The sequence below is a fragment of the Brassica napus genome, chromosome C6, assembly GCF_020379485.1.
Source record: "Brassica napus cultivar Da-Ae chromosome C6, Da-Ae, whole genome shotgun sequence".
Lineage (NCBI taxonomy): Eukaryota > Viridiplantae > Streptophyta > Magnoliopsida > Brassicales > Brassicaceae > Brassica > Brassica napus.
Window position 1 is genome coordinate 5,840,738 of NC_063449.1, and position 11,061 is coordinate 5,851,798.

The window sequence follows — 11,061 nt, forward strand, 5'->3', positions numbered from 1 at the left end:
AAAACAAAATATACTATATATGTCTTAAATTAGCAAATAAAATACACCTAAATTTTACAATAATAAGCTATTATCACCTCCCTTGCGGCCCGGCGCACCACTTTCAAATATTGGTAACTCCAAACTTGTATTCTCCAATCGGATGCACAGTCTCGCACAACATCAGGTTGGGCCGCTTGGAAGACGTTAAAATACATGCGTGAACATGACATGTGGAGTGGTATACCATCAACAAAATAAAATGAAAATATGTATCCTTTATGGATTTTTTTTTTTTTTTGCTTACTTACATTTTCACCTCCAGTGACAGATTTAACAGTGACAGAATTTTTTTTTTTTTTTTTAAAAGAGAATAGTTTTTTTTGTTGGTACACTACTGAAAGAGAAGAAGAGACGGGCAAAGAGAATACGGTGACGATGAAAATATAATTGGTGATGGTGGTGTTACTTGTACATGCGTTGGTCATTAAGCCTGAGTGACCAAAGGTGAAATTAATGAAATAATAAAGGAGAAGAATTATGTTTTCGTCTCTTCATCGAGTTGTCTATTTATTACCTAACTCGATATAAATATGTAAAGAAAGATGAGTCATGATATTTTATTTTATTTTGCCAACTGGTTTTGATCGAAGAAACAGAGGAACATACAGGGTGAAAAACTAAATTAGACGGAAACTGTTAGAAAATAAGTATATTCCTCTATAGATAAGTATATACGGTTACGGATACGTTGTATATACGGTTACGGATACGTTGTATATAATCTCACCTATGTGATCAATGTAATCGATCAAGTATTATACACTTTCATGGTATCAGAAGCTTACACGACCCTAGCTTCCTAAATACTCGTTTCTGCGAATTCTTTCTCCGTCTTTCCTCTTCCACCTCTCTCCTCTTCATTCTCCTCTGATTCTTTTCTTTGTTTCATTACCATGGCTGCCACACCGTTTTTGAATTCCTCCGAGAAACCTTTCGGTATCAGTCAGATCAGAGCTTACATTCCCATTGTGCTCAATCTTGACAAAATGAATTACGATGTGTGGAGAGAGATCTTTGAAACCCATTGCCTTTCTTTTGGAGTTCTGGATCACCTTGATGGCTCCTCTGTCTCTACGCCTGAAACAGAGAAAACTTGGAAAGAGCGGGATGGTCTCGTTAAGATGTGGATCTACGGGACAATCACCGACTCTCTCGTTGAAACCATTCTCACTCCAAAAAGCACGGCACGCAATCTTTGGTGTGCTCTGGAAAATCTGTTCCGTGACAACAAAGAAAACCGCGCCCTGCAATTAGAGAACGAGCTCAGAACTATCACCATTGGAGATCTATCAGTGCAAGAATACTGTCGCAAATTGAAATCTCTATCCGATCTTCTAGCTAACGTCGACTCACCAGTCACTGACCGTCAACTGGTTATGCATTGCTTGAATGGACTAAATGACAAGTTCGATGGGATCCATAATGTTATCCGTCATCGTAGTCCCTTCCCAAGTTTTCATACTGCACGTTCGATGCTCCTTGCTGAAGAAGAGAGACTCACCAAACAACCCAAGCCGGCTGTGTCTCATACCGAGACAACCTCATCTCCAAATGCCCTATTTGCTGACAGCAACACCGCCGACTCCCAGTCACGCAACTACACCAGCAACAACAACAACAACAAGGGAAACAACAATCGCAACAATCGAAACAACAACCGTGGTGGAGGACGAGGCAATCGTGGTCGTGGACGGAATAATAATTCTGGCTTCCAGAACTATGGGTACCCACCGTGGTCCTTTGGTCAACCACAGTGGCCGTATTCCTACTTCCCAGGCGCGCCACAGATGATGCAGTTTCCAGCACCAGTCGCTCCTTTCACACCTCCTCAATCAACACAACGACAGAACAGCATCCTCGGGCCATACTCACCACATCCAACACCTGAAGCCCATGCTGCTCAAACTGTTGCTACCCCTACCTATACGATGCTTCCACAAGCGCTCGCCTCAGCGTTCAACACAATGAGTCTGCAAGATCCTTCGGCATCAACTTGGTACATGGACAGCGGCGCGTCTAACCATATCACGGCGGATCACGGTACACTCTCGTCTGTGTTTAATAAGGGCATAACTCGTTCTGTTCTTGTAGGTGACGGTTCTCTTGCTCCTGTTACAAAAATGGGACACTCCACTCTTCCCTCTCTTACTAAAAATCTTCTCCTTAAAAATGTGCTTGTTTGTCCATCTATTATCAAAAACCTCATTTCAGTACGACAATTTGCCACTGAAAATAATTGTTCTGTTGAGTTTGACCCTGTTGGTTTTTCTGTTAAGGATCTTCTCAACAAGACAACTCTGCTCCGATGTGACAGTCCAGGTCCTCTCTACTCGGTGACACCATCAACCACCTCAACTCGTCCTCTTGCTCTCACCGCAGGTGTCCCTCTTTGGCATCAGCGTTTAGGTCACCCGGGTAGCTCTATCAATCGTTCTTTATTTTCTTTGGGTTTTTTCTAATAATAATGCCGACTTGACAACTATGTGTCATGCGTGCAAAGTGGGTAAACACACTCGTCTCCCATTTATTTCTTCTTCTACAATTGTTTCCGCACCATTTCAAATTATTCATTCTGATATTTGGACATCTCCTGTGTCTAGTATCTCTGGCTTTAAATATTATCTTTTGTTTTTGGATCATTATACTCACTATATTTGGGTCTATCCTTTACACAGAAAAAAATGAAACCTTTGCCAAATTTTTACACTTCTCAGCCTATGTGCGCACTCAATTTAATTGCTCAATCAAAGCGCTCCAGTGCGATAATGGTGGTGAATACACAAGCCGAGCCTTTCTTGATCACTTGGCATCCACCGGTACGAACATTCGCTTCTCTTGCCCTCACACGTCTCAACAAAACGGACGGGCAGAACGCATGCTTCGTACCATAAACAATCTTGAGCGCACACTTCTTATTCAAGCAAGCATGCCGATGTCTTTTTGGGTTGAGGCTCTTCACACGGCTGCCTACACGCTTAACCTTCTTCCTTCTTCTGCTATTCAAAACAATATACCTTTCACTCGCTTATTTAATCGCCCTGTGTCTTACTCTCACCTTCGTGTCTTTGGTTCTTTGTGCTATCCTAACACAGCCTCCACATCACCTCACAAGTTGGCACCGTGATCCATGGCGTGCGTATTCTTGGGATACCCATTGAATCATCGAGGCTACAGGTGCTTGGTGCTGTCTACTCGAAAGATAGTCATCTCGCGCCATGTCACCTTTGTGGAGGATGTGTTCCCTTTCTCAACTCTTCCCTCTCATAAAAGTCTACCCTTCTCTCCTCCTCCTGTCCCTTCTTTAACACCCATTACGGTTCCACTGGCGGCTCCACCTTGCCCACCAGCTCCACCTTGTCCGCCAGCTCCACAACCCACACAGAACACCCACTCTATGGTCACTCGGAGCAAAACCGGGATCTCTAAACCTCGGATTCCTCTTTGCCTTCATACCGAAACGGTTTCCCCTCTTCCCTTGTCCCATGTACAGGCTGCAAAGGACCGTTACTGGAATGGAGCAATGCACGAGGAATATGATGCCCATATTAAACGCGGTACGTGGGTTCTAGTACCTCGACCCTCAAATGTTAACATAATACGTTCTATGTGGCTTTTTCGGCATAAGTTTAATGCAGATGGAACACATAAACGCCACAAGGCACGCTTGGTTGGTAATGGGAAATCGCAGCGACCGGGAATCGACTGCCTGGATACATTCAGTCCGGTGGTCAAACCTGCATCCATTCGATCAGTTCTACATGTGGCCCTAGCTCGAAATTGGCCTCTCCGTCAGCTTGACGTCAAGAACGCCTTCCTCCATGGCGACCTTGCAGAAACGGTCTACATGCACCAGCCACCAGGGTTCGTCGACAAGTCCAAACCTAACCACGTCTGCTTGCTCAAACGATCACTCTATGGGCTCAAGCAGGCTCCGCGAACATGGTACACAAAATTTGCCACAGTCGCTAAACAGATCGGATTTGTCCAAAGCAGGTGTGATTCCTCCCTGTTCATCATCAACAAAGGTTATGACACTGCGTATTTGCTACTTTATGTCGACGACATCATCCTTACAGCATCTACACCGGCACTGCTCAGTCGGATACTCTCTGCTGCATTTGACATCACCGATCTTGGACAGCTTCATCACTTTTTGGGAATTGGTGTTACGTATAATGACAAAGGGATGTTTCTGAGTCAACAAAATTACATTGCTGACATACTACACCGTGCGTCGATGACCAACTGCAACCCTTGCAACACTCCCGTTGATACCAAACCTAAACTTGCTGCTGACGAAGGTAAACCAGTTTCTGACCCTTCCCACTATCGCAGTCTAGCGGGTGCGTTGCAGTATCTGACACTCACACGACCCGAAATAGCCTTCGCCGTTCAACAAGTCTGTCTGTTCATGCACGACCCACGTGAAGCACATCTCGCAGCACTGAAACGCATTCTGCGGTACCTCAAGGGCACCATCTCCCACGGTCTTCAACTCAACAAGTCATCCATTACTGACCTTGTCGCATATTCCGATGCTATTTGGGCCGGTTGTCCATCTACTAGACGTTCCACCTCCGGCTACTGCGTGTTTCTTGGCGAAAGTCTGATCTCCTGGTCATCCAAACGTCAAGACACGGTTTCCCGCTCTAGTGCAGAGGCGGAGTATCGCGGCGTTGCCAATGCAGTCGCAGAAACGATCTGGATTCGCAACCTACTTCTGGAACTCGGATGCCCCCTTAAGAAAGCTACCCTTGTCTACTGTGATAATATCTCAGCCGTGTATCTCTCGTCTAATCCTGTTCAGCACCAGCGAACAAAGCATATTGAGATCGATCTGCATTTTGTACGAGAGAGAGTCTCTATGGGACATGTCCGCGTCTTTCATGTTCCTACACATCTTCAGTACGCAGACATATTTACCAAGGGCCTCCCTTCACAGTTGTTCACTGATTTTCGCTCCAGTCTCAGCGTTCGACAAGCTCCGCTTCCACTGAGGGGGAGTGTTAGTTAGGATATGATAATATTCAACTGTTAGAGAATAAGTATATTCCTCTATAGATAAGTATATACGGTTACGGATACGTTGTATATAATCTCACCTATGTGATCAATGTAATCGATCAAGTATTATACACTTTCAGAAACAACTTAACAATCCCGGAAACATAGCCCACAAAGGGAAAGCTCAAATCCAAACAGCGGGTGCCATAGAAAAACTACTACGAACATTAGATTAATCTTCACCTTTGCATCCAGCCTCTAAAACAATCTTTGAGAAGGAGAATAGAGATAAGACTTCTGAGCGACAAATCGGATAACTTGCCGCAAACTGTACAAGAAAAAACAGCGATGCAATGGCTTTCACAACGACACAAGACTAAGATTTCCTGAACCTTCAGTTCACGAAACCAAACCAAACTCACAAGCCTAACACCATACACCAACAAAGAAGCAAACAAAGAAACGCCTGGGAATTAAGCTCCATGCTCAATTGAACCTTCATCGGAGAATCACAAGACAATTCAGAAAAGACACTTAAACAAAGGCCAGATTGCTGGATGAGACATGATATACTAATTACAATTATTTAATAACTATTTTATTATGTATTTCTTACCAGATTGTTGGTTGATTCATGATTATAAAGGCAAAATAACATTTACACATACAATGTATCGTATACTCTAGCTAATTAGGTAAAACTGTTAGATTTTTATAATTTTTTTGTTAGGCATACAATCTAATTTCCATAGTGCCTTTGGGGCCAATATAGAAACAAAGAAAAAAACACAATTTCGATGAAACATTGTTTTGTTTATGGAATTAGAACTAAATGAACTAATTAATATGAACTCAGCAATGCGCTAGTTTTGGTGCATTTTGTGACTAAGATCATCAAACGCTTTATAAACCAAACGTTTTATGAATCTTAAATAGATAAATGCAAAACAAGATCTATGGAATTGGTAATGATCCAAAAATTCCCAAAGTATTAAAGATTAAAAGCTCTCGGCCAAAACAAAACAAATAAAACATTGAAATCCAAAACTTTCAAGAACCACTCTTTGTATCTGATTCTCCACATGGACAAACAAAGTACTTATAACTCAAGGTACGATGTTGTCTCCAAGAGACAGAGAAGCTAACTGATCAGCTGCACCACCAGCTTGCTGCTGCTGAGCTACACTCCTCAGAACATCCATTGCCTCTGCAACTTTAGCTTTAAGTGCATCAGGAGATTCCAGCAAGTGAAGTACTTCGGTTTGGTCCATTTCAAGAAGCATTCCCGTGACTTTAGCTGCCGATTCTGGCTCAAGCTGCTCCACTAGTGGGTACAGATTCTCACCAAGCATCTGTTTGAGAAAAAAGTAACACTTCTAAGTACACAAATAATTGTCTCAGTGTTTCGCAGTTGAAATAAACAACATTTTAATTTTACCGTTCTCTGATGCTCTGGAGCTGCGTTAGCGAGTGATGTAGCCAAAGCTCCAATAGGAACAGGCTGAGAAGCAGCAGGTGAATCACGAAGATGAGCACCACCACCAGACACGTCATATGGGACAGAAAGCATGTTTGGAGTAAGACCAGGCATTGGGTTTACATCTCTCTGTGGATACCTATACATTCTACCCCTTGGATGCATCTGGAGAATACAAAAAAATATAAGAACGCAAATCATTCTCAAAGAGACAATGGCTGCAGAAGATACTTAACCTGCTGTGGCTGCATCATAGGGGAAGGTTGTTGTGGTTGTGGAAGAGCTCCTCCTCTTCTACCACCACCACCAGGTCGTTGCTGCTGCTGTTGTTGCTGGCCTTGTTGCATCATAGGCATGAAGAAGTTTGGCATCGGTGCCCCACCAGGTCTCATACCCGGTACAAGCTGTTGTTGATACCCGTATCCAGGCTGTTCAATGGAGAAGAAGAGTTATAAAGATTGGTTTCACATGTTTTTAGCTAAAGAACTTTGACTTTTACCTGAGGAGGAATCATGCCAGGAGGTCCTTGGCCATAGAAGAGTTGTTGACCCATTGGTGGACCACCGGGTGGATACATTGGCATCCTTGGACCAACCGCAGGTACTGGCCTCATCTGTGAAAACTGAGCCTGAAACCCAAGACAGTGAAAATTGAGTACTATGAGAATAGGAAAACGTCAACTCTTGTTTAAGGTTAAAACATAAACAGACCTGTAACCTAGCTTTGCGGTCTTCTTTCCTCTGTGCAAGAGCGACATATAGAGGCTTTGAGACAATCATTTTACCATTCATCTCAGCAATCTGAACCCAAGGACAAGTTAAACATTGAGATCACTATAAAATTCAACATGTCTTCTTTATATGGTAGTCACTTACAGCTCTAGATGCTTCCTCAGGAGTTGAGAATGCCACAAATCCAGATCCTCTACTCACTCCAGTAGGGTCACGCATCACCTGTCACATTCAAAATGTAATAAAGTTTTTAGATTGTGTATTTAAAGAGTTATATAGATTTAGATTTTATAATTATTCTAGTCTTATTCAATTGAGACTTTTCAAAACTATAATAAAATCTTGCGTTATTAGTTTATGAACTTGTAATAAGTAGTTAATAGTTTATAAGAATCTAGAGTTATTCGATTCATTATTTTACAAAGTCAAGAAAAAAAAAAAGCAAAAAGAAAAAAAATTGAAATTCACTAGCCATGAAAAAAACAGATGAACTGCTGCAATAAGAGAGAGAGAAAGGCAAAGGATGGAGAGGATAATTACAAACACAGAAACATAATACTATATAACATATCTAAAGCTAAACTCTGTAGAAGTTTATAATTATCTTCAGTTAAAAATCTAATAATCTACAAAACTCTTTAACTATTTTGGAATAACAAACCAATAACATCCCCTAATCTAAATTAGTTAAAGATATAAATAAGCGGTGCCTATTACTGTGTCAGTCACATACCTTGCAGGATGTAATAGTTCCAAAGGGAGTAAAATGTTCTCTGAGCTTCTCGTCTGTGACAGACTCATCCAAGTTCTTAACATACAAGTTGGACCCCTGAGACTTGTCAGCAGCCTCCTTCAAACTCTGCTCATACTTTTGTTTGAGTTCGTTTTCCCTCTCCGACTTCTTCTGAGCTCTCCCAACAAACCACTCCTTGTCGTCAAAGGTCTTTCCATTGAGAGCCTCAACAGCTTTGGCGGCGTCTTCCGAACTCTCGAAATTGACAAATCCAAAGCCTTTAGACTTGCCTTCGCCGTCTCTCATGATAACGCAGCTAGTAGTCACACCAAACTCTCCAAACACTTTCTTCAGCTCCTCGTCACTCATGGACTCCGAGAGGTTTTTGACATAGACGTTGTTGAACTTCACCTTCTCACCAGAAGGGTCTCTCTGCTGCTTGTGAACAAAGGGTCCAACGTAGACTTGCTTGTCGTTGAGAAGCATCCCGTTCAACTGCTCTATGGCTCTCTGAGCTGCTTCTTCAGTGTCGTACTGCACAAAGCCGTAGCCTTTGGACTGGCCAGAGGGGTCAACAGCCACTTTGCAAGACAGGATAGCACCAAAGGCGGAGAATGTCTCGTGGAGGGCTTTGTGATCGATTGATTTGTCAAGATTCTGAACAATGTCCAAACAAGAAATCAAACACTGCATTGCAAGTTTCAAATAGGTAATAAGGATATAAGGGAGATTACCTTGATGAATATGTTACCAAGACCGCTCTTACGGACACTTGGATCACGAACAGAGTACATAACTCTAATAGCCCTTCCATTGAGAGCCATGAAGTTCAGCTCATTCAGTGCCCTCGTAGCTGTCACAAAGGAGAATCATTTACACATACAAACTAACACTTGAATCAATCATTAATGCGACCAATTGTTTTAAAAATGAACAATAACACAATCTTAAAGCAATTATTTGTTTGGTAAAATCAAAAGTAATAATATTATTAGTTTTGCCAAGAACAAAAAAATGTCACACTGTTTTCAATTTTAAACCACTCTACAACCTAACAAGGTTTCACATTTTTATTATACAGTTTCCAAATAATATTATCTCTCACTAATTATGCCCTATCCTCAAAAAAAAAAAAAAAAAACAGATCTCAGAAACATAATTATGACACATCAATGCAGACAATACAACAAGCAAATCTTAATTTCAATTTATCAATCTTAGATTCAATCTTAAAAGACAGAGAGTTACCATCTTGAGGAGTGGCGTAATTAACGTATCCGTAGCCAAGAGATCTCCTTGTCGTCATGTCTCTACAGACACGAACAGAAACCACCTGGCCCGCTTGGCTAAACGCCTCGAACAGCTGCGAATCCGTCACCGTCTGGTCTAGATCTCCCACGTACAGCGACGTCGTTCCCTGCTGCGCCGCTCCGACCGCCGCCGCGGCGGCACCGGAAACCGCTACTCCACCGTTGGCATTCTGAATCTGCGCCATTTTTTCAAGAAATTAATCGAAAATCTCTCGTCTTTCTTTTTCTTCTTCTTCCTCTCTCCGAATCAGCTCAATGAACAACAACGAAAATTCTTCTAATCGGAAAATAAAAAATGGATCTTTTTACGGCGGCGACAGATGCAGAGTGTTGAGCTTTGATAGAGTGACCTTATCTCTCTCTCAGAGACAAAGCTCAAATGAAAAAAAAAACTGCAAAGAGGAAAGGCTACTTTGAGGTTTCCGAGTTTATATAGGGAAGGTTACACACCAAACCCTAATAGCTTCGATGGAAATTGAGAAATCTCAGCCGTTGGATTTATTCTTTCGTGTCGTGTTCTGGGTCCCATTGTGGATGCTTGTTTCCATATTTGGTTTTGCCATTTTTTTTTATTTATTTAGAAAAATAAATGTGAAGAATTCCTTTGTTTTTTTTTTCTTTGGATAACTTGATTTCCTTTGGTTAAAAGTAAAATAAAATTATTTAATGTTCTGATGCTGTAAGTATTTAATGTTTTAACGTAATGACTATAGTCACAATTTCAGACAAGAGAGGAATAGATGAGAGAAGGAAAATACCGTTAATTATAAAATTTTATAGTTTTGAATTTATAAAATGTATTGTTCGGACATGTTTAACACAAACATGTAATGTAAAGTTTTTTAAAAAAAAACATGTGATGCATCGAAACACAATTTACAAAACACAGTTGAGCAATGCTAAACCGGTTTACCTATTGGGTACTGAATGAAAATGGGCCACGAATTGTAAACCGGTTTCTTGAAATGTTGAAAATATCTGGACTGAATTTCAAGAATAAAATCATACATTTTTTGTCTTTTTAACTATTAGTATTCAAATGCCATTATAAAATCAAAAACGAACAATTTAACATCTAGATGTTTCATATCCCCTTATTATTAAAAGGGAAGCAATTTTTAAGAGTATCCTTGCTTTGATATTTTAATTAGAAGTCTGCCATTTTATCTGATGGGCTTGCTCTCCTCAACCATCCTAATTAAGAGACCTTTAATTACTAGACAATTTACAGCACTTGCCATTGGTACTTATTATATATTTTTTCTTAATACATTATAAATACTATAACATAGTACAGTAACCAAGGTTCGTAAATACTAAATAACCAATTTCAGTAAAGTTTCAGTAAAGTGTTTGTGGCCCAAGTTTATAAAACAACACACTAAACATTTAAGAAAGTTGTAAACGGAGTTCCTACTATGAAACAGAAACGAGTCTTCAATAATCTTCTTCATTGCAAGAGCTCTCAAAGAGCTGTGTTTGTCATGTTAATCGCCTTCTTCGAGTGATGCCAATACGGATATGAAACGGCAGCGGTTCGTAGATCGAATGACAGCGTTTGGATTGTGATTGGTTGGGGAAAGGTTTCCGGAGATTCCTTTGTGAAGCTGAGTCGCCAGTAATCGAGCGGTATGCACCGCCATCGATGCCAAACGAAATGGAAACGATGAGGAAGAGATGAAATAATTGAAGACAAATCAGAACACAACCCTTTTCTCAGGTGTGTATACCCAGATGAGAAATCTACTTGAATTTACACTAAAA

General features: G+C 41.0%; 1 protein-coding gene across 1 annotated transcript; it reads right to left on the reverse strand.

Annotated features, from left to right (window-relative positions):
- Positions 1-5,987: 5,987 nt before the first annotated feature.
- On the reverse strand, positions 5,988-9,708 carry LOC106405950 (polyadenylate-binding protein 8). Its single transcript, XM_013846518.3, has 9 exons — positions 9,236-9,708; positions 8,722-8,840; positions 7,988-8,644; positions 7,399-7,476; positions 7,234-7,323; positions 7,023-7,151; positions 6,760-6,951; positions 6,485-6,688; positions 5,988-6,398 (listed from the first exon to the last, which is right to left on the reverse strand). The coding sequence occupies exons 1-9, from the start codon at positions 9,480-9,482 to the stop codon at positions 6,153-6,155; spliced, it is 1,962 nt and encodes a 653-aa protein (XP_013701972.1). The 5' UTR covers positions 9,483-9,708; the 3' UTR covers positions 5,988-6,152.
- Positions 9,709-11,061: the final 1,353 nt, after the last annotated feature.

Coding starts and splice junctions, on each gene's coding strand:
- LOC106405950 (XM_013846518.3), bottom strand. CDS start 9,482: ATGGCGCAGATTCAGAATGCCAACGGTGGAGTAGCGGTTTCCGGTGCC. Junction 7,324..7,398: donor CTGAGGAAGCATCTAGAGCT/GTAAGTGACTAC, acceptor CCTTGGGTTCAG/ATTGCTGAGATGAATGGTAA. Junction 7,152..7,233: donor ACCGCAAAGCTAGGTTACAG/GTCTGTTTATGT, acceptor CTTGGGTTTCAG/GCTCAGTTTTCACAGATGAG.